Source organism: Lutra lutra, chromosome 2, assembly GCF_902655055.1.
Source record: "Lutra lutra chromosome 2, mLutLut1.2, whole genome shotgun sequence".
NCBI classification, from domain to species: domain Eukaryota; kingdom Metazoa; phylum Chordata; class Mammalia; order Carnivora; family Mustelidae; genus Lutra; species Lutra lutra.
In genome coordinates this window covers 166,618,765-166,645,098 of record NC_062279.1, presented here as the reverse complement: position 1 = coordinate 166,645,098, position 26,334 = coordinate 166,618,765, and the positions used below count along the sequence as shown (strand labels likewise).

Genomic DNA, 26,334 nt, shown 5'->3' with positions numbered 1-26,334 from the left:
TGTTCCTCAGTTTATGAGTAAAATTCAAAACACAGTCATCCTCATTACTGAATCTCATAAACAAACTGCAATTGGAGGTAAAAGCGAAATGTCTACAAAAGCATCACAGCCCTTCCTGGATAAATCTTTGGAAAACGTTAGTGATATTTGCACCACATTTTAGATGATTCATTGCTTTCTTAAACTTTCTGAACCATCTGATTTTACAACCTAGTGCTTTGAGCCTCACGTTTTTGAAACAATAAGCGGGTTTTTTTACCCCTACAAAACCCAGCAAACTCATTGGTATCTTTTTGAAGTAGTGTTCATTCCTAAGGGTTACGTTAGAATAAAATGACCACCTTACATTACTACGTTTGGAAAAATATATTATTACATACCTAGTAAAATACATTCATGGTTTATCTGTTCATTATGCTTTTTCTTTCTTAAAAATGCATTCTTAAATTTGTAATGAGATAATGACTGTCTTTTGCCAGCCATTATTTTAACGACAGGAATGACAAATTATATAGAAGTATTGGTATACTTTTCTTTATTAAAAGAGATAAATATCATAACTCTCTCTTTAAAAAAAAAGACAGAAATGTCATATTCTTTAAAAATACTATGATATCCCATGATCATTTATTCAATTGTAAATTATTTCATTTCCAGATTGAGCTAATTTAGTTTGTTAAAATATTATTAGAACTTTAAAGTGCTTGACTAAAATTACATGATTTTTTTTCCTCATAATTTATAACAAATTCTTTTGAAAACTGAGTCTTGTTAAATGGAATACTACTCAGCCACAAAAAAAGAATGGGATCTTGCCATTTGCAACCACATGGACAGAGCTAGAGAGTATTATGCTGAGTGAAATAAGTCAGTCAGAGAAATAGAAATACCATATGATTTCACTCATCTGAAGAACTGAAGAAAAAACAATGAGCAAAGGGGAAAAAAGGGAGAGAGGGAAACCAAGAAACAAACTTAACTATAGAGAACAAACTGGAAGTTATCAGAAGGGAGGTGGGTGGGAGGATGGATGATATAGGTGATGGGGATTAAGGAGGGCACTTGTCGTAAGCACTGGGTGTTGTATGGAAGTGTTGAACACCATGCCATACAACTGAAATGAGTATTACATTGTATCTTAACTAACTTGAATTTAAACAGATAAGTAAAAAAAAAAAAATAATAAAGAGGCTTGTTAAAGGGAGACTTTTGTTACATGGAACACATTTCCTTTCTAAATTTTCATTATTCTTTAAATCGAAAGTAATGAACTGTACTTTTAAATGTCCATGGTTGTATTTCTTTTGCGATATATAGTATCTCAATACCACTATTAAGGCAACGTGGAAGGTCAGAAATAGATTCTATGTTTTACATATGTATTCAAAATGTTGTTATGTTTACATAACACTCACATATCCATGACATATATTCTGGAAACATTAAAAAAAAAAAAAAAGAGCCTATTTGCCCAGTGAACCATAGAACCATTGAAGAAGGATCCTTGGGCAGGTCTGGCGGGGTTCTAGAAATTTCCTTTCTCCTTCACTCAGGGTTTACTCCATGCATAAGTAGTTTGTTCTGCTGAATTTTAATCTATCTCCTCCTCTCCTTACTTTCTCATAAAAATATCTTCTACCTATCACAGTTCAGCATATGTTTTCAGTATCTGAGGCATAACCACAATTTTCTTAAGTTCAAGTGTTGCAAAACATTACCAAATGATTTTATTCTGGCTTCTTTTCTCACTCCTACTGAAGCCAAAAATATTTGGATATTCTCCCCTAACCTAATGCAATCCAGCAGAGTTTGCAGTAAAGCAAATTAGTGTGTTAGCTGAAAGTTACTTTTCTGTTGATTTCCGTGATAAAATTAGAACTTCAGTCTCTTGGAAGAAAATATTTTATAGATATACTGAAAGATACTTACTATGCAAAACCTGTTTAATTCACATATTGAAAGACTTAAAATGTATGCCTTTTTGATAACTAGTTCAAAAACAAGGAGAAAAGTTACTGATAGTACAGTGATTTATGGGAGGGGCGGAAACCTTTAAAACAAATAATCTAAAACACTTCTGTAAAGCCATCAGCCCTCCCAATCTCATCTTTTTGTTCTCATTCATAAATACAGAAATCAGTAAAACTAGTGTAATGATTATGTTTTCAATTATCTCACAAAATTGGTGCAATTTCAAGATTAAATCCACATTTTTTGTTGTTTTAAAAATATTTGTATGCATTTTCTTCATTACTTGAACACGTTGGTTTTCAAGATGCTATGTTCAACAAAGATCACAAAGAATTAAAATCCTGTGCAATATGCATATGGTGTCTAAGGACATTTTTCCCCTGTCAATTAGCTCATATCCTATTAAAACCAGCTAATGTGCCTGTGTTAACAATTCTTTTTATAATCAGATGTTCTATTTATTTAATTGATGTCTGTTGTTCTGATTAGAGTGGACAGGCAAGCTTAAATAATGATAGTTGAGTCTGATTAATGCTTATGATTGGAAATCTTTGGTAACTTGCTCCTCTTTATTGACTATACACTCTGGGAAGGTTGCATACTGTGGTGTCTCCAGCCACAAAATAGAGGTGATAAGATCATATTATGCAGCTCCTGACTTTAAGTTGGAATATATTTTTGACTGGTTTCACTTCTGGCAAAAATTGTTAAACAATTACAAAGAATGTTTGTCATGTCAAGCTTTACAAAAGGATGCCAACTTCCATGCCCCTCCAGGAACACAGCAGGCTACACTACCTAGTGTTTTTCTGTTTCTTATAAATAAAATTGTGTGTTTGCTTTCCTATTTCATCCTGCTGATTCAAGATAAGTAGTGCATCTAAGGACACAAAAGAAAGTGTCAACTCACCAAGATCTATACTTTTAAGCAAGCTACTGCAGTAAATTTGGTTGCCTCTATACTGGGATTCAGGAAATATGGATCACCCCTCTCCCACTGACTGAATGACCTTGAAAGGTTGCTTATTTTTTTTCTTTACTGGATTTTAAAATGAGGAATTTTCATAATCTCTTCCCAATAAAATAATTTATGATTCTATGTGAATGCTTTATGTCCCACATCTTAATAAATTAAAAACAATTAATCATTAAGTTACTTTTGCAAGCTGTCTTTATTACAATTTTTATTATAGTCAGTTACATTGCAATAGAAAAATAGCATTCATAATGAGGACAGAAGGTGGATTCTCCGGATAGAAAAGAAGTAATGACTCCGCAAATAAAAATTAGTGACTTTCTTTCCGGAACACTAGCATTGGTCAGATAAAAGCATTTTTCTAGAATGCTATGGGCACTGGCTAACAATTATGATAACTTGTACTGAAAATTCTCAATCACCAATTTCAATGAAATCTTGTGAGACTTAGTTACCAAATTCCAGTACAGAACTATCACTATTATTATGTCTGATGATTATCATGTAATCACAGACCATTAGCATTGGAATTCATTTTCTCTAACTTGCTATCTTATGAATGAGGTCCTTTAATAATGATTTGGAGAAGTTAATCTTGCAACCTGAGTTTCAACATCCTTAGTGATACAGATTTCAGAACACACACTATTCTATGGAGCAGATTTTATTATTTCTTAAAGGTAATAAATTTCATCCTAATATGGAAGCAATTTTCTCCCATTTAAGCCTACTGGCATTCTTTTTGCCCTTAAGAATCATAAAGATTGAGTTCAATCCTTTGTCTCTCTTTTGCATTCAAGTCCTTCAGTTATTTCAAGTGGTAGTCCACTCCTCAACCTGTCTTCCTTAAAACACCAGACACTCTCTTGCATTTGCCTATTTTCAAAAGCAAAATTCGCAGAATCCTTCTCAAGAGAAAGCTCTAGAAAGAAAAATAAGTCAGCACATGTCGTCTCTAAAGATGACATCCCTGATCTAACTTGGTCTTTGTATTTTACAAATGAGCATACTGTATCTTGGGGAGGTGAAATATAGTTTTATTGGCAAATCTAGAACAAAACTCTAATTTCTAAAATTCCTTATTTTCCGTACTCCATAGAAAGTTGGAAGTTACTTTAAAAACACTCTAGTTAAACTCCTCATTTTGGGAATTTGTACATGAGGTCTTGAGAGGGCAAGAGATTAACCCAAATATCCTGCATTTCACTCTCCACTTTCTAAAATACTAGAAGACAGAGTGAAAGATATTAAATCGGACATGCTGCACATAGAGCACATCTTTAATAGCAGTGATAGACAAAGCAGATAGAGGTTTTCTGTTCTTGAGAATATTGCTTAAGAATCTTACATATAATCAAATAGCCAAAGAATATTGCTTTGGGAATTGAGTCTAAGAAAAGCAGAATGAGGGGCATATATTCATATAACTTACAAAGCAACATTTAGTATTAAAGAGAAAGAATTTATGTAGGCACTGGAGCTTTTGAGAATATAAAGTCAAACATTATAATTACCATATGGAAAATGTTCGTTAAGACTATATAGGTTCATAATATATGAAGCACATCTGAAAATGGAAATCTTGGGTAGGGTCAGGGAAAAGCCATGTGGCATAAAAAGTATTCTCTGCCAGCAAATTAATTAAATTTCCAGGTTCTAGTAAAGGCCATATATTCTGTGTAGGCACTCACTAAAAGTCAGATGTGCAGGGCCTCTGAGAGAGTGCCATAATCTACTCATAAATAGAACTCACCGAGGGACGTCGACAGCAGTTTGGCATTAAGGGGCACTTTACATAAATGAAAAATTTACTTTGCAGTAACTTTTATTGGAGAAAGTCCATATCTGACAGGGAATCCTTTATACATCTTTCAGTCTTATTCTGTCCTCTTTGACCTTTGTGTAATATACTACTACATGTTAGCACATATTATTCATCAGTAGAGTCAGTAATTTTATTGAGAAAACAAAATAGCTTTTGTTTTGATTTTATTTTATTTGTCTTTTACTTCCACTGATCCACTGATATTATTATCCACTTAGGGATTTTTTTTTTTTTTTAAGAGCCAGATTTGTTAGAATGATGAACGGAGCTTTTTCAGGCAAAGATCCATCTCAGCTTCAACTGAACTAAAATATATATTCAATTAAAAATACAAAAGTGAGGTTGAAAATTCTTTTACCTTCATCAAATGTTATTTTTTAAATATTAATTCATTTTTCTATCTTTTTTCATCCATTTTTATACATAGTGGTATTTATTTTATTTTTACATTATACTATTCACTATCCAAACCATACCTTTATTAATGTAAAAATTCAGATCAAAGCCATATGCTGTTTTAAGCTGCACCTCCCTTTTTTCTCTGAAGGTATTCAAATGGATTTTCCAGGCTCTTCAAATTGACCAAATATGAGAATATAAACTGTGGGAGCACATCCTGAATTCCTTGTTCTATTTAAAAAAAAAAAAAAAAAAAAAAAAAGGATTTGCACTAAATGAATGCTAAAAGGTTTTGCAATGAAGCAACACAGAGCAATTAGGAGAACTAGGACTTTCACCTAGAAAATAATATATAGGGAGAGGGGCTCCTGAGTGGCTCAGTGGGTTAAAGCCTCTGCCTTCAGCTCAGGTAATGATCCCAGGGTCCTGGGATCGAGCCCCACATCGGGCTCTCTGCTCAGCAGCGAAACTGCTTCCCCCCTTTCTCTCTGCCTGCCTCTCTGCCTGCTTGTCATCTCTGTCAAATAAATAAATAAAATCTTAAAAAAAGAAAAGAAAAGAAAAGAATATATAGGGAGACACAATATATGTAAATATTATGACGGAGGGCCTGTTTGAATATATGTCTTGGAAATACTTTTGTTTGGAAAATGAATATAACTTATTATTTGTTTTCCCAAGGAGAAAACCCAGGACAAATGAATTCAAGTTACAGGGAGACAGATTTTGGCTCAATATAAGAAAAAGCTGAGAAGTTAAAAATGTCCCAAAATAACAGTGAGCTACCTCTGGATTTTGTGTCACTGGAATTATTCAAGCAGAGATGAGTGATTCTTATAATGGCATTATCTAAGACTAGATTGGTTGATGATAATCTCTCTTAAAATTCCATGCCTAATTCAGCAAACACTTACTCTATGTTCTAGTCACTACACATTAAAATAAATAATAATAATAAAAAAAGATAAGAACAATATTCACAGAGCTAATAGATTGATTAATTAGTTTATGATTATCTTGCTAGAGAGTATGGTTAGGAGGGATATTTTGACTTGTATCTTAATTTTCCATCAAGCCTTAACTTGATTTATTTTCTAGGCACAATCTTTTTAGTTCTAAATACTCCAAGTTAATGTTGAAACACTTATCTTGCTCTCAAAAGCACTATTACCCCAGAAAAAGTCCTAGAAATATACAGTGTTCCCAAATCAACGTATCTTAACTTGCTCTTTCTCTTTCCAGAAATTGGACTTCAAAAGATTTTCTAAAAATGAAGGAAACAGAAATTCATAAAGTTCCTTTTCTCTTCCTGCATTGATTTTGTTTTCCTTCACAGTTTTATTTCATATATTTTTTAAGTCCTTTCAGTGTCTCTGGTTTTCAATGATATGTTTCCTTCAATTTTTTATTGCTTTTCCACTCTTTTTTCATTTTTCCAGACTCTGGTGGTTTCTTTTTTTCTAAAAAAAAAAATGTTTTTCCTTCTTGATTAATCCTCTTAATCTCATATATATTTTAATCTTCACTTTTTTTTTTCTTTTCTTTTCTGGTAAACTGATAAGATTCTTACTTATAGGGTATGAATTTATTTTATTTTCCTATAATGTAAAAAAGAATCGCTCTGGTTACCTTTCCTCAAAATTTTAGAATGCATTGGTTGAATTTTCTTCTTTCCATATGAGATACAAGTATAGCTAGCTATACTTGTTACACTAGATTAGGTTAATTTTATAAATTCAAATTAGTTTTTTTCTGCATTTGCAATTATTTTATAGTTACTTGGTTTTTAATTACTGGTCCTAAATTTGGGAAAAAATAATGAATTAGTTTGCATAATATATTTCTTACAAGATATAGTGAGTAATCTATGAAGCTAATAATGGTCAAGAGGAACATACCAAGGGGTCTCACTAAAAGTCAGATGTCGAGGGACATATGGATGAGAGGAATGGTCCACATGCAGATAAGGAAGATGAGCGACGGTTTTGTAAACATTCACTCATTTGTCCAACATTTAGTGAGTAACAAACACTGTTGACATAGAAAGTTCATAAAAGAGAAGATATAATCATTGTCGTCTTGTAAGTCAGAGTTGAATGTGACTTAGAGTCACAGCTTCACATGGGAGAAAACAGGAAAAATTACAGAAGGCACATCCTACTTTAGTCAATTCTGAGTGATCATGGCCATATTAGATTTCTCCAAGCCTCTTTTTTTTTTCCCTCTTAAATATGGATGATGCTAATAATGTCTAATTCTATGTTCCTTTGTGTAGATGAATTAAGAAAATGGAGATGAAACTCATGAACATGACGCCTGACACACGTTAAACTCTCAGCACAGGTCTACTATTGTTTTCGTGAGTTTTCCAAACAGATGTGGGGAAAGGGCCCTCCAGATGGAGAGACCCAGTTCTGTGAAGGCCTGTGGATGTGAAAGATATGTGTAGAAATGGGGTTATGGAGGACAACCAATGATTTCAGAGCTTTATCAGAGACTAGGCCATTCGTTCTTGAGTGAAGATGAATGGTTCAGCCTTTAATGGCTAAGGTCGCATCGGCAAAAAAATGCATGTAAATCAAAATGATTTGTTTTGTTTATTGAACAAACAAGTCTTCACTATGCTACCACTTTAAAGAATATCACAAATAATGCTGCTGTACATGTACACACCTAGAGACACACTTAACTATTTTTTTAAGACACAATTACTATTTTAAAGTGTCTGCCAACAATTTTCCTAGCCCACAGGTAGTGTTCTAGTCACATGTCTCAAAAATCCTGAGAGAGTCACAAGGGTGTAATGCAGAACCTGATAATATCCCCAAAACAAGCCCTTGCAGGACCTAGAAGGACCAGTTCTTCTAATGAAAAAGGAAATCAAGGAGGTGGGTGTTTCCCCATGATGAATAAGTGTTTATGTTTTATAGGTTATGTCTCTGCTGGAGTTTGAGCCCTGAGGGACCTAGCTCCTTTCAAAATACAGCAGCCTGAACAGAGGTAATCTTGGGACTGCTGGAGGAAACAGTCACCTTCATCTCCTTCAAATGCCACCAGCTGAGTTGACAAAAAAAAAAAAAGTTTGGCTCTCATATGTGAATGACATGGTTTTGTGGGGGGGATTTAGATTTATTTGAATTGGTTTATACCTAATTTTCTGTAACCAAATGAGTAAGCATCCTTCATCGGTATGCAGTTTTGTGCAATGCTTTTGAAAATCCAAATGTGATACTAATTGAATTATGACTTAAAATTCACAAAACATTCCCATTTTGCACTTTTCTTTTTTTTTTTTTTAAAGATTTTATTTATTTATTTGACAGAGAGACATCACAAGCAGGCAGAGAGGCAGGCAGAGAGGCAGGCAGAGAGAGAGGAGGAAGCAGGCTCCCTGCTGAGCAGAGAGCCCAATGGGGGCTCGATCCCAGGACGCCGAGATCATGACCTGAGCCGAAGGCAGCGGCTCAACCCACTGAGCCACCCAGGCGCCCCCATTTTGCACTTTTCAAAGGTATGTTATATCACAATTGTTTTCAGTCTTGTAGAAGGCTGAAAGTGATATACACATACAAGTTGTTTTTCTTTCCTATGGGATCAGTCAAGGAAACTGTGTAACACTTTTCTCCGAAAATTGTATCATTAATTCTTCTGTAGTCTTCACATTAAAAAAAGAATTCTAACTGTGCAGGGAATTCTGAAATGCATAGCATGCCGAAATGTGTAAAGATACACTCAAGTTGAATACATCTGCCACATCAGTAGACTCTGTGTAGTGTAGAAATGCGTCTTCTGAATGTCAAGGAGTTAGACTATTAATGAAGAACGCAGAGGAGGGGCAGCGGCATTGCTTCATGGGAACCACCATACCTGTTGATTAATGGAGAGGCCTTAACAGCACTCTTCTTCCATGCGTCTTGCCATGAGGAAAGGGGAGGAAGGGAAAGGTAGTGATGGCAGCAACACCTGGGGAAGGGAGATGGGGAAATATGTGAAGGGAAAATCAGCAGCCCCTACACAATGGTGTCCATCCATAGACCTCGCCAATAAAACAATTTCCAAAAACCCTGAGCTTGGTTTCTTTCTTGCCTTTTTAAAAATCTAGATGAATCTTAAAAATAATTTATGCAAATTAGGTATTTTGAAAGTTGTCAATAGGAACATTCTAACAAGAATCTTCTAAGTCTAGGGACACAGTGGGGTTCTACACATCATAAGCTACTATCTTATTCTCGCTTGGATATAAAGGTATAGATTTTTTTTTAACAACATGTTTAAGAAAAAAACTATATAGAATAAACAATACCAAATATATATGTATTTCTACCCCCCACACAGTAGGATTATTATCATTTTCTCATTCTGCCTCTACCTCATTGTTACAAAACTGGCTCACAGTGCATTTTCTTTTTACATTCTCTTAGGGCTATGTAGTTCTGGTATCAAAACAATTTCAAGTTGTTAAGTTAATAAGAAAGAAATTTAGTAGATTTCTTATGCATTACAAGAAGTCAAAATAACAAAACTTGTAAAAAGGTTTATGTTCTAATTATGTGTTTATAGACATGACTTAATCTGGATTGTCTGTAAATTTTGAAGAGTAAATATATAGGATTATATAAAAATAAATAACATGAAAATGTTTAGTAAACACTTGGTAGCAGTAAATGATTTGAATCTTAATGATAATTAATTGCTTTAATAACATCAATAGATGAGATGATACCACACTTAAAAACTGAACACTGCTACCCAATTTTGCTCTTAGTATTTATTTTTGATGAAATCTTTAGCTCTGTATATTTATATTTAGATACAAACTACATATGAAAAATGATTGCTTTACACTATTTAGAGAAGCTTATAAAAGTGGAAATAAACTTATAAAAATCTATGTATATTTTCTGAAGGAAAGAAACAGTATTCTACTGTTTGGGGGGAGATGCTGGTCATGGAGAATATGCTTGTGGGGAGGCAGGAGGTATGTGGGAAATATCTGTACCTTTCTCTGAATTTTCTTGTGAACCAAACTGCTTTAAAAAATTAAGTGTTAATGAAAAAGTAGTAAAAAGGGAAGGAAGTATTGTAAAATATTTAAAAATAGGAGGAATTAATTTTTCTTTGTGGAAAAATTTCTGACCCCTCACACCAATGTTTCTTAATTTATTATTATTTATGGACAGGCTGGGACAGTCTTAAATTTTTGTTTAAAGACAGGGATTTTCATGAATACGTGTTTGCATGCTGAATGTGATTCTACCCTTTAATCCTGATATTTAAGAATGCAGCTATCACAAAGATCTTTAGGGTTAGAAGCATGATCATCCTTTTGGTCTTATTTTAATCTTGTTTAGACAGGGTGTCTCAAAACTTTCCAATTTCTCAATTCTTCTGGTTCTTGACACACTGCTTACTATTAGCCATCATCTCTGTTTAAAATAACATGACCCACCTAATGCTTAGGCAACAGTATTAGTCAGCCTTTGAATTGAGAAATTTAGAAACTAATTGGTTATCATAAGAGATTAGCATCAAAGAATTCTGAAGGCATATGCAGTCTAGGCCTGTTTAAATAAATAAAAAAAAAAAGCAACCGAAAATAGAAAACTTAATTTTTATCTGATATGATTAAACATGATATTTTTATAGCTTTTTTTCTTATATTTATTTTGTATTTAATTTTAAAATATTGTTATTACACATAATATTTTAAAATTCAAATACCCCTTTAAAATTAAAATCTACATATTCCAGCAATATCAAAGTAAAAATTAAACCTAATTATTCCTATATTTAAATATTTGTGAGTGAGTATTTTGGGATCAGCATTTTGTCCTTGGGAGAATCAAATGTGGGAATTTTGCAAGCCAGAAGTAAAAAGATCCACATGCTCTTAATTTGGGACAAGATTCTTACAACCAGCATAAAATACATTTTTTTTTTGACTCCCTAATATGCTAAGAATTTTATATATCATAAGTTCTTCCTTTAACCTGAGTAAGTTCTTCCTTTGACCTGAGTATGATGTAATATGTTTGAAAATTAGTACTATATTGTGGGAGATTCAAAAATAACCAAAGGTACACTTATGAGAAACTTTGAAAAATAAATACACATACATAAGACACAGAAGAACACTAATAGTACAATTTATCAAGATGTACCAAGTAATATAAAATGATTTTATAAATAGCTGAGTTTATAAATAACTGAAACAACATAAAACAGCAACAAAAAAGATTAAACTGTAATTTTAAAGAGTCACAAATTCATGGAGTGAAGAAGAGAACTTTATGGAGTAAGGAATATAAAAATAAGTACTATTTTTTTCTTCAGGTGTGAAAGGTAGAGGCCAGGATAATCAAATGATCACTGGTACTAAAGGGGAATTTGGTAGGAATCTGCTTATGGACAATGATATAAGCAAGATTTTCAACCTGGATAAAAAGTGGGGCGTGGGGCATATCATCGGTGAAAATACAAAGTGGATAGAGATGGGGCTCCTGGGTGGCTCAGTGGATTAAAGACTCTGCCTTTGGCTCAGGGACCTGGGATGGAGCCCTGCATCGGGCTCTCTGCTCAGCAGGGAGCCTGCTTCCTCCTCTCTCTCTGCCTGCCTCTCTGCCTACTTGTGATCTCTATCTGTCAAATTAAAAAAAAAAAAAAAAAGTGGTTAGAGAGATGGTTTGTGATTATTATTGGACAGCCTTGACATTGCAGAGTTTGTAATGAGATTGGTTTTACAAAAGGACAGGAATTCCTGTCGTGGAGATGAAAGAACAATGACATCATAGAGAATACCATGGGATGGTCCACTGTAAAGTCAGACTCTTCAAATTTTTATTTTTGGAAAAAACGTATCATCAAGATAGAAATACTGGTATTAAGATACAGATGCTAGGGTCTGTGTGACTGAGTGAAGTCAGCACAGAGAACACAATGTTGAACTGTTATATGGAAGAAGAAGGTCCAAGGCTTGGTTCCTATCCCTAAGGGTTATAATCTTTTGGTGGGGAACGAAACTAAGGGTCAAATTTAGTGCTTGGAAATTACAAGAGATGAAGGGAGCAGACTTTGACAAGACAGATACTGAACTTCTTCTCAAAGACAGTAGGTTATGGGTCCAGAATGGAAGGAAAGAAGCAGTTTACAGAAAGGGAAGCTGACACAACCTAATGCAGGATCGTGGGAAGGAGGTTGTTGAGTGCTGGTGGTCTGAAGTGAGTCTAACCAGAATGGATTGTGTAGTGGAAGGAACAGCAGAAGAGCCCTGGATGTGTGGAAGGGTCACACTGAACAATATAAAGACATTGATTAAGCCATGAGACTGCTGTTCTCTACTTAATGTCTGAAGCCTTTTCTCAAAACCCAGTGTGCCTGGTGCAAGGACATCTGAGAAAAGGCTATCTCCACACTGCATAAACATTCCTGATAACAGTACTGCTTTCCTTATCTATTTGTAAGGTCCTTCTTAAAAGCAAATTTTCTCTAACAATTAGAAACATATTTTAACTCTGGGTCTGACTCTGAAACTTCCCCACTATCTCTCACTTTCATACCCGGGGCTCTGCTGAAGATGAGCTGCCCAGTATATTCCTCTAAGGGAGTCTTACTCAAGAGAATGAGATGAGTCTGATTTTCCTTCATCCTCCATCTTGCTAAGAGTGGCTAAATAATTATCAAAAAGGGCATTTTAATTATTATAATGCTAACATCCATAGTGTATATGGGCAGGGCTAGAGTGTGGAGAGGCCCCCCAAAGAGCTAACTCTTTCATGAAAAGATTAAGATCTGCCCCAGGGGCCATGGGGAGAGGTAGAACCTAGGACTTTTGCAGAGAAAGGAGCACAGCATATTCTTAGAGCACTCATAATACAGAGGTACTGCATATAGGACATTGCCCAATGCACTTCTTAAGAATAAAATATACAATCATATAAACCCTGAATGAGGTTATCAGCCCAGCTTAACTACTGAGACAAGGAAGGAAAAACCAGAAGACACAGAGGGGAAAAATATTACTATGTAGGCACCACATGAAGCTTTTTTTTTTGATCAGTAAAAGTCATAACTGATTTAATTTAAAAGAATAGTTGTTAATCCTTTATTCAGCTTTCATTAGTAAGTGTTAATGATGTATTTCTAGAATCCTGAATTATATTTTGAACTCCTAAAATTTAAAAGCATAGATTGCATAGCTTAATGGCCATAAAAATCAACTAAGTAAAAATGTTGCTATTTCCAGGATCTAGCTTTGGTAAAATGGTTGTACAATGAAAAAAAAAAAAAAAAAAAAAAAAGTCAGGAAATACTAAAAAAAAAAAGATAAAAAATTAAGTGTAAACCTTAGGTACTAACATTGAAATACATTTGAAATGAGTTTCATATGTATGCATTTAAAGTAGAGTGTATGAATCATACTGAACATATGATGCTTGTTTTCTTAACTCTAGAGTAAAAACATGAAATATCCTTTTGCTTTTTTTCTCTTTAACAGCAGATACTCATTAATTTTATTTAATATTACACTCTACTTCCTACAAATTAACTATCATGACAGAGTTTTGCCATATACAGATTTGGAGTTTTGATACATTTCTTGACAATTTTATTAAAATTTTAAGACTTAGTTGTATTAAAAACATTTTATAAAGCTTCTAGCAAGCCCATAATATTTTACTTGTTTTCAAATTCTAATGTTTTATATATCTGCCCTCCCTAGAAATCTCACCATGTGTATCTATAATAGCAGGATTCACTCTGTCCATTAGACAAACTAATAGCCTCTGAATACCTGGTTAATTATTGATCAATGTATTGAATAATATTCACTTACAATTTTAATATTAATTAATACACTATTTTACTACATTGACATAATTAATATTCTAAGTAATTTTTTATTTAAAATACATTTTAATGTGGATTTTGCTCATCCTCTTCTTGACTTTTAATTGTTTGAGTCAATAAATAAAATTATAGAAAATGTAAGTCTTCACAAAAGACATTTATAGCCTCTGAAACTGAAGGTTGTTATATCAGTTTGATAATTCAATTTTGCTCATTGCATATTTCATGAGTGTTCAATCTGTGCTAGTCACTGATTTAGTCAGTGAAACTTAAACATTAAGATTTCAGGACTTCTTTAAACTCTGAAAAACTGTAGAAGACCCAAAGTGCTTTTGTCTTATATCATTGATTTTCATCATATCCAAAATCCTAATTCAAATGCTTAAAAAATAAGTAATTGTAAATATTTTGAAAGTTCCCGTAAGTTCACAACATGAAGAAAATATTTTATGAAAAATTATTACCATATTTTTTTAAATTAAAAAAAAAACCCTCCGTAAGAATGACACTGATATATGCTAATACAGATGTGTGATATTCAAAGATTTACAGACAAGAGCATCAGCAAGGCCTAACAGAAGAGGTCATAGTTGCAGTCAACTTTAAAGAAAAAATTGGTCAGCAGGAAAGCGATGCAGATGAAAGACACTAAGACCATTTCAGTGAAAGAAGGGCATGACTAGACACAGCAGGTTGTAATAGAAGGAACATGGTGCTTTTGTTTGACAGATTTTCTTCAAACTCCTTTCCAGCCCCTCACTGGCTGCATGACTTAGAGCTAATCACCCAAGATCTGTGAGGCACGATTTGCTCTCTCGTGAACTAATAAAATCTACACATTTAGACGATCCCAAAGATTGAGTTGAAAAATGTAAAGTATTTTCACGTGTGGCAGTTAAGTAGCACGCTCAGTAATATGCCATTTTTTGGTTGCCTATTTAAGGGTAGTGAATTGGTTACCATGCTGAGAATACAGAGTACAGGAGGTGAGGGAGAGAGGATAGAAGCTACAAACAAGAGCAGAAGGGGCAGCAGTGAAGTAGAATTGTTACACAGGTTCAAGGTGGACCTAAGTGATTAAAAAAAGAAAATAGACATATAGTAATATAAGTAGAACTACCTCGCAAACTTCAAAAAGAATCACTTCTCATGCAGACGTTAGCAAGCCCATTGAAAATCTTTATTTCCAATCAGTGTCTTTCTATTCTTGTCCCCGGGGGTTGGGGCAGATTGTAAAACAAACCACAATTTTAGAGGAAAAAAAAAAAAACAACAAATTCCAGAATCTTCTAAATATAGAAAGAAATGTGTAAAGAGGACTCCTGGTTGGTTCAATGTGTTGAGTGTCTTCCTTCAGCTCAGGACAGGATCCTGGAGACACAGGATGCAATCCTACATTTGGTTCCCTGCTCAGCGGGGAGTCTGCTTCTCTTTCTGCCCCTCACCCCACTCTTCTGTTCTCTCTCTCACTCGCTCTCTCATATAAATAAATAAAACCTTTTAAAAAAAGAAATGTATAAGTATAGCATAGATGGTAGAAAATTTACCTGAGACAGAAATTTAACCAATCTTTTCCATGGCTTATCTGAATTGTACAGTTGTCTTTGAAATCAGATTTCAATTCTATTTTAGTAATGAATGAATGAATGAATATATAAATAAATATATAGTTAATTCCATATGAGAAATATATTAAGAATTTGAACTAGCAATTGTTATGTTCTCAATTTGCAGATGACAATCAGCAGATACATTAAGTCCACCCATCAATTCATTTATCTAGAAAATACTTTTATTAAGAGCGTGGTATGCAAAGAACATTTTAATTTTTCCCTATGTTAGGTGTGTACCATCTACATACTATCCTTGATGTTTGAGGCCCTTGATAGGATAGATGGTTAAAAACTACAAAATAAATATTTCTGTTGATAACATTTTAGTTCTATCAACTAAGAGAGAAAGGAGGAAAATATACTTAGAGAAACATAGTTTTGAAATATAGAATATACTCTTCACCAAGACCTAGGTGTAGAACTTTATGAAACATAATAAATATCCTATCTCATGTATAAACACTAAGTGCAGTACATACCAATGATCAGTAAGAACTGTATGAATTTTAGGTGAGAAAATCTATAATACTCTACAAAGACTTGATGATTAGCCTATTGTTGGATACAGTATATCTTATACTACTCATTGTGACTGAATTTGTAATACTCTACAAAGAGTTTATGACTATCCTGTCTCTTTTGGATATGGTCAATTGTGACTGATTTCTCCATCAATCGTTGTGACTGATTTCTCCATCACCACAGTTCAACTCAGACCATTATCAGAAGAACAAACAAAGGAAAAGCATAAAAGCCAGGATGATATTGAAAATCATGGGTGGACCTTGGCCTAGACAATATTAATTTATTCTTTAATTAACTTGGTGAATATTTACTGGACATCTATTCTATGCTAGGCACTGCCCTATTAGCTAGAGATACAATAAACAAGAAAACATGGCTTCTGCCTTCCTGTAGCATAAGGTCTAGAGAGCAAGATATTTAATTAATAAGTAAATAAATCAGTAAATAAATAAATAGCTAAATGCCTCTATTCTACTCAATGCACATACAAGTAATTCTAGAGCTTATTTCTAAGAGAATTTTGTTGCAAATATTACATATCATAAAAATTAAACCCTGCTCTTTATAACCTCTCAAATCCTAACTCTGTAATGTAGTAAAGCTCTGTACCCAAATAGGCAGATATCTAACTCTACCTCACTCTCACCATCTAAGACTTACAAATGATTGTCCTAATGGCTGAAATTAAATACTGGATGACAATTTTTACCCTCATTTTTTTGGTATCACCTTTGTGTGCCTGGATGTCATCAACTTTCAGTGATAACTGCAGTATAAACTCCCCTTAATCAACCATCCTTCCCTGAAGCATGATTTATTTATAGTTTACTCATTGAAATATTTATTTTCTTTATAACTTGTTCTGCTATTTCCTTCCGTTTAGTACGAACTATTATATTCTAACTTTCCCAAGTCAAACAACAGTTGTCAATTCTGAGTGAATTTCGCCACATAAGTGTAATAATCTAACAATTGGGAAACATTTTTTCATCAAAACACTTCAGTCTTGAATAAAATTAGCAGAAGGTATGCAAGGGCATTTTGAATTTAACTACTATGGAATTTTTAAAAAAATGGATGATTTCCTTTGTAGAGTTGAAATCACTCTGTAGTGTTATTTATAATTTTGAACCTCAAGGGATGATGACTCATAGATATGAAGAATGAAAGAAAAGTAAAACAGTCTGATCACCCTATCCTTTGTTTGAAAGACTTGCACCCTGTTCTTAACGTATTTTAATTTATTTTTAAAATGCAAGTTGTTCTTTGACTAGAAAACATTTCAGATGCTTGGAAAAACTTTTTTTTTTTGGTAGTATTTTCTTTTCAACACATTCATGTACAACCGAAGAGATATGAAGCATGCTCAAAGTTGGAATTCAGTTAATACACAAGAACAGCTTTTTTTCCAATACTGTCATTTAGATGACATGAAGGAAAATGTTAACTTTGAGCAATGCAATTCCATCTAAGCATATATCTTATTTCATTATATATGTGTGAATTCCTAATGTTTTAGTTCAAACCTATAAAATATGGTATACTCCTGAGCAATCTGACAGATGATAAAACTGCAAGGGTAGTTAGTACAGGCTTGCATGTTTTCATACTTCTGCAAATTTATGGATTTCTCTTCATTTCAATCAGCTCTCTGAATCGGTTGACTAGCATCAAATTTAATAAATAGCATGTGGGAGGTCTGCTAATATATGTGAAGAACCTGTTCTGTCTCCCTCACCTCCAGCAGATATGCTTTTTTTATATATCAATTAAGTAATACATTTCCTGGGAGGGAGGGGACCTGAAAATAAACCATATGCCACATGGATTTTATTGTAAAAATAACAGCTATGTTTATTTTAAGAAGATTGCATAAAAAGAAACTAAATATTTGTCTTGTTATACTCTATTTGTTTATTATGCATAACATAGACTTTTTGTATTTTGCTGTTATATATTTTTTCTAGTTATAAAAAAAATATTTTATAAAATCCCATATTGTGTGCCTAAACCTTCTTGGGTCTTTCAAATAGTCCATTTGCATATCAGTTCATGGGGGTGCACTATAAGAAGAATCCTGAAATCAAAATCAACTTTTTGAAAGTTAAAATTTTGCTGGCCAAATACACTAAACTTCTCAAAAAGAGTTGCAACCAAAATCAATTCAGAAAATGTGATGATAAAAACTTTCTGTTTAAGATAAAAAATACATACTCTTTCGAAATGTCTTTTAAAGTAATTCCTAGGAAATGAAGAAAGTTAAAGTTATTTCCCTATGGGGGCGCCTGGGTGGCTCAGTAGGTTAAGCCTCTGCCTTCAGCTCAGGCCATGATCTCACGGTCCTGGGATGGAGCCTTGCATCAGAAGCCTGCTTCCTCCTCTCCCTCTGCCTGCCTCTCTGCCTACTTGTGATCTCTATCTCTCTTTCTCTCTCTCTCTCTGTCAAATAAATAATAAATAAAATCTTTAAAAAAAAAAAAAAAAGATAGTTCCCTATGATATTAGTTAAAGCCCCGAGTCCCTTTTGAACTGCAGACCAAAATTCTTCATTCTTGGGGGAATCACTGTTCTCAAATCTAGTCTAGGCCCTTGTTCATCAACCTTGTTTTTTCCCTCTAACATAATTCCAACTAACTTCCTACTCTTAAGTGACCCTTCTATTCCTTGCCAATAAAAAGAACAGGTAAGGGAATACAGTACATCAAAAGAGATAAGCATACGAATATTACATACTGTGTGAGAGCAAGTATTTCCAAAATAAATGCATATTCTAAATCTTCCTACATCAAACGTAGATTTGCAAAGTCAGGCCATGCATGATTAGAAATGCTGAAGGCATACCTCTACAGTGGTTCATGCTTTTGAGATTTCAAATTATAACAGCATCCCATTTTTACAAGGCGTTACTAGAATATTCTCCAATGTGTATATTAGATTTCTTTATAGAGACAGTCATGTTCCTACAAGCCATAAATTTAATAAATCACCAGATATATAACTTTCATTCTCACATTTACATTACCAAGTATTTTATGGAGCAATTTTCTTAGTCATAGCAGTGAGACTGTTCAATAATATAAATAAATAAATAAATAAGTACTATTTCAACATAAAACCCTTAACTCTAAAAGGAAATAACTAGACTGGAGTGTCACAAGAATACAATCCACTATTAAAGAGAACTCAGTTATCAGGAGGATCTATCTTAGATTGCCTCCATGAAGGTTTATTAAGAGTAGTATCAGAAGGACTTTATTTTAACAAGCATTGCAAAAGCCAAGGATGGTTATGGCTGGGTTCTAGTGCAGAGAGAAAGAGGATGAAAAGCCTAATATGCCACAATGCTGAAATCATTTTATTTTTTTTAAAGATTTTATTTATTTATTTGACAGAGAGAGATCACAAGTAGACGGAGAGGCAGGCAGAGAGAGAGAGAGAGAGAGTGGGAAGCAGGCTTCCCGCCGAGCAGAGAGTCCGATGTGGGACTCGATCCCAGGACCCTGAGATCATGACCTGAGCCGAAGGCAGAGGCTTAACCCACTGAGCCACCCAGGCGCCCCCTGAAATCATTTTATAAATAACTGGTACACTTACATCAAATTTTCATATATTTTCAACAGAAACCTGAAATACAGAGTCTGACAGTCTCAGGCACAGAATTTCTTGTTGAGACCTGTTGCTGTGAGTTAACAGTGCCAGGCCTATGTGTTCCCAGGGATTTTTAGGCTTATATTAAAAAACAAAATCCATTGTAAGGAAAACCGGACCGTAAGGTGTAAAGGATAGTTTGAAATAACGAGATAGTTGAGTAATCCAATGAAAAAAACCTTCAAGCAATATTTGAGAATATTCTAAGTTAGCACACAGCTATTTTAGCTTAATCAACACATTCCATAAATCTCTACTGTGGAAACGTAGATATTCACCTTATTCTTGAGGGAAGAAAACACTAGAAGGCATTAGAAAAGTCTGTAGTTGGTAAGCTGTAAGTTATATTACAGTCTTTTTTTTGGTCTATTATTTAAAGAATTATATTGAATTCCAGGTTGACATGTTAAGCGATGAGAGAAAATAATCCAAATTTTAAAGAAATAAGTACTACAAATGTTCTATTTGCCATTTAATAAAGTTTATTTTAGTATAGAAAATATTACTGATTTTAAAATACAAAGTCTCAATATGTTAGGAGTTCACAACTAATGAAACTATTGACCTTAATAGAACATTTCTAAAATAAAATCTTTCTGAAGGTGTAATTTATTATTCCAATTATCTCCAAGATATGTGTTAGCCTTCTCATCCCAGCGTACCAAGTATGGTGTGTGTATCCATGCCTCTGTGTGTTTCCCAAGTGAACAATGCTGAGATTTCCTAAAGTTTGCTTATAAATTTCAGAAGGAGCATCTGAAATATACAGTAACTGGAAAGTCAAATTCTCCACATGTTGAGCCACTAAATAAAATATTTGTCCTCAAAATTGTTTAAGAAGGCACATCAGGTAGAAGAAGATAGTTCATGAAGTCCAATCAATAAGGAGGCTGACTAAATGAAGTACAAAAAATATTACAATGGATCCTTTTGCTCTTTGAAATCAATGGCAGTAACCTTCATTTAGAAAGAATGTGTGTCTGAGCAATAACATGCAGCAATATTTCTCAAGCTGCTAAAATGAAAAGAGCTCAGAGGCAGGCTTCTCTCCATGTAGCTATATTATATTTCTGTTCTTTCTTTTCCGCTATAGAGGCAGGAGAATTGCCTTAACCACTTCAGAAATGCCATGCTTTCTTCCCATCAGAGGAAATGAAGGCCATGGCATTGATGCTAAAACATATATGATAATTACAAATGAGCATCAGGGGCAGATGGGGGCTTTTAGCTGCTTAATGATGAGGTCAATTATTAGTGAACTAAATATGCCAGCTTCTCAGTGAAAATAGATATTTTTACTTAATCCCACACTGAAATATGCACCATCTTTTATGCCTGTATATTCCTAAATACATGAAGTGATTCCATATGTCAAATTAAAAATACATATTCTTATTTTAGTATGAAAAACAATTACAATGTTGTAAATGTTAGCACCAATAGAATCATCAATCTACCTTTATAAGCTGTATCTTCTTGCTGCTATTAAAAGGTTTAACAGGGTATAATACCTGAGTAGGAGGGACTGGGAAATTCTTTCTGGCAGATACATATGCCCTTTAACATGTCATGCCAGTGATTTCAAAATTCATTTCCAATTTATCTTAATTTGTTACTGTATCTAAGGAAGTTTCTTTCTTTCTCTCTTTCTTTCTTCCTTTCTTCTTTTTAAATTTGAGTAACCTAATTAATCATTCTCCCCAGAAGGGTGGGTTTGTTTGTTTGTTTTTAGAGGTTTTATTTATTTATTTGAGACAGACACGGAGGCAGATAGGGAGAGAGAACAGGAGTAGGGAAGAGAAGGTGAAGCAGGCTTGATCCCAAAGATCTGAAGTGTCTGCCTTTTGGCTCAGGTCAAGATCCCATGGTCTTGGGTCAAGCATAGGCTTCCCTGCTCAGCAGGGAGTCTGCTTCTCCCACTCCCTCTGACTCCCGACCCCCAAATTCCCTCCCTCTTTCTTTCTTTCTTTCTTTCTTTCTTTCTTTCTCTCTCTCTTTTTTCTTCCGTTCTCTCTCTCAAATAAATAAATAAATAAATAAATCTTTTAAAAAAGTGAAAAAAAATTCCATTGGGAGGTCTGGGACTTCTGCCGTAGTTAAAAATATGTGTGCCCACGTCTTGAAATAGCTAGGATCCTTTCTAAATTGATTATGTTATATAAAAATCATATTTAACACAATCTAATAGTTTTGAAGATAGCAATATGGGTATGAAAGCATTTTTTTTTTCCTATATTTATCCTGCAAAGAGGACATTTAAAATAAACCTCTGAGAGTTTGTGCATTTAGCCTGTTTTAGCTTATTTTGATATTTCCAACATTACCGAGACAGTATTAAAAGTATTAAATAAACTGCTTAAACATCTTTTTAGTGCTTACTTTACCGAATGGTTTGCATAATTAAAAAGTTAATTGCTTTGTTTCTACAATCTTTAGGAGGCATGGGACCAACTCCAGAAGCAGGCTGCTAAAGCTGTATTTTCTTATGCATATGCATTATTCCATGGAGTGAAGCACCCTCCCAGCCTTGGCAGAGGGTGCAGTTAAGATGTGTGTGTGTGTGTGTGTGTGTGTGTGTGTGTGTGTGTGTGTGTAGAATGAACTACCAATGAGATACAAGCATAAGGAACAGAATTATCAAGTACAACCAGTGAATAAAGCACCTGGTATTGATCCTTACCTCATTTTGAGTACTGTATTTCATCAAGCAGCTCATGATATCGAGTCTATTATTCTGTTATTATTATGACAAGAAAAAAATCTATTAGGCTTTTCCTGATTTTTATGATATAAAAACTTGACTATTTCACTTATGATCCCAGATCTCAACATTTCTGTCAAGGAACTATTTCAATGATGAACTATAATACTGCTTTTCCAAAATTACAAAAAACAGGCATTGTTTTTTATTGTGTTTTAAATCACACAATAAAAAGTGGGATTCTCTTAATGTCCCTGAAAAATAGGCTTAAGGAATGGCTTTTCTGCCTTAGATAATGACACAAGATCAATGATTTGCTCAAAACTACATAATAAATGAATGCTTCCATTAAATATAAAATAAAACTAATCTACTTAAAGATGCTTTTAAAATAGAAATAATTATCATAGCTGCAATAGGTTTAATGAACTTTAAATGCAGTAGTGCAAATACAGCCCTGTGGCGCTTATCATCCAAAAAGCAAGGATGATAAATAATAATAACTCCTATGTATTGAGCACCTAGTGTTATTAGTTATTAACCACAATTTTGCATATCTTCTTCCCGGTATCATCATCTATACAAAGGCCGATAATATTACCTTCCTCAGTGATTCTACAAAGCAAATGAATATGTAGAATCTTCAGGTTAGCACTAATGTACTATAAAAGTATTAGTTTATTATTTCAGTTTACCTTATCTTTTTATCATTTATTTTTGATACTTAATAAGGATACTATTTCATCATTCCAATAAACTTTAATGTAGATATAATACCCACTTTATGGTAAATTGTTCTTTTCTGGTGTTTCTCACTTTGTGTGTCTATGGGCGAGCAGGAGTGAATAAGTCTATAATTCATTTGTCTCTGACATTTGAGATACTTCATGATGACTTCCCTTTAAAATCCCTTTAGCCCTTTATGCTTGAATTGTATTGTAATTGGGTTGTTCTGCACTATACTCTGAAAATTATCTCAAATACTCCATAAAAGTTGATTTCTACATTTATAAATATATTTGGCTTAATTAGCAGCATAAGTAGAAAAGTGAATAAGAGCTATGAATAGGTGCCTAATTAGCAGAATCTATCCATACTCTGATTGGCGATCATCCTTTACAAAGTTTTTCTCACTGCCATGAATATTTGAGAGTCATCTGTAATATCAGAGTTTTAAGAACTGTTCTGCTGCTGGGCACTGAATGATCTTTAATAATTATTTGATGAATATCTCTGTGAGTTACTGGTTTCTGTCATTTACCACTCTTTCACAATAAATCCAGGAAAATATATGCAGGCCTCTTAAAGACAAGCTACTTAGCTGCAGAAAATAAATCTGAAACAATTAATAAGTTTTCCTTGTCTGTGGTTTTCACAGAATTATATTATAAATATTGGCAGTTATTCACAATACATAGAGAGCCATTTGCTCTTATCTTTAAAAACCAATATGGATTTCAAAAGGGGCCAGGAAACAACTTACCTTTTGGGCAAAAATTGTGAGGCCACTGAATATTTTTGTAGGCAAGAAAACAATCATGCACTTACTAAATATTATGAACACAGTAGTTTGACGTGGAAAAGAAAAAGCTGTAGAACCAGAAAAAACAGTGAAATGTATATAAACAATTGAACATAGTAGAGTAGTAACTTGATATAATTTTGTTAAATGCTGACTACCTAAAAATATATGTTCAGGTATAACTGCACAACAACCTTTTAAGGAAGATAGGAGTGTAATTATTATAATTCTTGTTCCCATTTTTAAGTGAGTGAGATATGTGTATTGATCCAGGTTCCTTTCCTGAAAATGTGGTGGAGCTTGAACTTCTGGCATTAGTTCTTTTGATATATAAATATAACATATAATATTGACATATATAATTATTATATAGTATTATTATGTATTATGTCTTATAACAGAAGAATTAAGTTAGATTTAAGAAGGACATTTTAAAATTGAACATTTATAAGACAGACTTTTCTAAAAGCTACCTCAAAAGGAATACATAACTTGGTAGTCTAAAAAGACTCAAAATATAATGACTTTCGGTATAGAAAATGAATCACTTGATCCTCAAAATGTCACAGATGAGATATTACAAGGGAGAAAATGTATATGGGATGGTGAAGTTGGGAAAGATAAAGATATAAGGTTATTAGCATGCATAAAATAATAAAAATGTGAAACCTCAGAGTCAGTCTGTGGGACAGTCCTCTAATCCTCCTTCAGGAATGAAGGAGGAATTCAGAGAATGTCGGAGAAATTCAGAACTTTTCATTTGGGTAAAGAAGAGTAGTGTATTTTCCCTAATATTTTCCCTAGTATTTTCAAAGACTTAAAAAGAAAAAAAAAAAAAATAGGCTAAGTAATCAAGTCAAAAGTCCTGCACTTTGTGCTCTGAAATGAAATGTAGTTACATAAGAAAAACACACATGGGGACCTCTAAACCCATGGACAATTGATAGAACTAATTTAATAACTAGTTGATCCTGAGGACATAGGTAATACCGAGACCTGGGCTACAAAAGAAAAGCATGTGGGTTTGATTTCACAAAAGAGGATAAAAACAGTCTAGGGCTGAAATAGGCAAGAATTAGATTTTAGAACCTCATTATTCTGGGAGAAAGAGATGAACCAATGTTGTCCAGGAGACTAGAAGTGCCTCTCAGAATTGAATTCTGAAAGAACTAGTGAAGGCTGAACACAATTGATCACACTGAATGAAGGGGAGGAAGCTCAAGGCGAAGAACTCTGATAAAATATGGTTCTATGTGAACATGTGGCTTCCAATCACCTGTTTAAAGATGATGTATGGTTAACATTGTGCCGACTAAAGTAAAGGGGGAAAAGAAGCACTAGTCCCTAAAACTCGATTTCCTCCAAGTATTTGTATAATTGAAGATTGAGTTTATTTTAGGTAAGAATCATCCAAGAAATTATGAGTATAGAAATACCAATGTTGAAAATTACATATCACTCCGGGAGATGTTTTTGATACACAGTTTTAAGTGTCAGGTGTCACCCACTGGAGAGGAACAGCAAGATAACTGCTGAGGTAAACAATAGATCTGATGAAAAACTGGCTGAATGTTTAGATCATGCAAAGACACGTTATAGAATGAACTAGAAGCAAGGAGAGGAATGAAGTCTGGCTATGTAAACTTGCTTAAAGCTGATAATGAAAAAATGATTTACATATTTTAAGAAAAATATGAAAATCCTTAAGAGATGACCTTAAAGGGAAAACAAACAACAATAACAACAAACACAAGTTAGGGACCCAGGATCTCAGTTGGTGCCCAGTCCTAAAAGATGCCCTGAATCTAGGGAGCCAAAGCAATCTCTTTTTCAGGACATGATCCATTCAGTGGTGGATGTGTTTCAGCAGGCTTCATCCGGTCTCCATGGGTCTGGATGAAGCCCCTCCCTCTTCTGATTACACCCTCACCAGGCAATCTTTTAAGGGATATGCTGATTTGCCTTGGATCTCTTTAGAGATAAAGAGTACCTTCTGAGAGAAGACGCAGGAATATCCCTATTTCTGAATAGGATATTCTCCTGCTCAAAATTTGATAAATGGATGCTCAACTTTGAAATCAGGGTCTTGTAATATTGTTGAAAATTGGTCTTGGCTCTGTATAATTCTGTGCACTGATAAAATTTTGATTCTTAGATTAAGGGGGAAAAAAATTGCCAGGTGGCTCCTAGAGTCCATCTGGCAACCAGACAGGTAGTCTTTTCTTGGCATACCCTACATTCCCATACTCTCTATTCAAAGCTTCAGGACAACGGAGAATGCATATGCCAAGCCAAAAAATGGATATG

At 33.9% G+C, this 26,334-nt stretch overlaps 1 protein-coding gene across 9 annotated transcripts in view; it reads right to left on the bottom strand.

Annotated features, from left to right (window-relative positions):
• PCDH7 (protocadherin 7) overlaps positions 1 to 26,334 on the bottom strand; it is a 425,601-nt gene that overhangs the window by 193,043 nt on the left and 206,224 nt on the right. For 2 of the 9 annotated variants that reach the window (XM_047719075.1, XM_047719079.1), the window contains exon 3: positions 9,039 to 9,134. The exons of 4 other annotated variants lie outside the window; for them this stretch is intronic. In XM_047719075.1, the coding sequence (XP_047575031.1) occupies positions 9,046 to 9,134 (89 nt within the window). In that variant the 3' untranslated portion in view covers positions 9,039 to 9,045. Of the gene's footprint in view, positions 1 to 5,384; positions 5,403 to 6,420; positions 6,436 to 8,212; positions 8,229 to 9,038; positions 9,135 to 26,334 lie in introns of those variants that run through there. 3 more of the 9 variants (XM_047719076.1, XM_047719074.1, XM_047719078.1) reach the window with 3 other exon arrangements.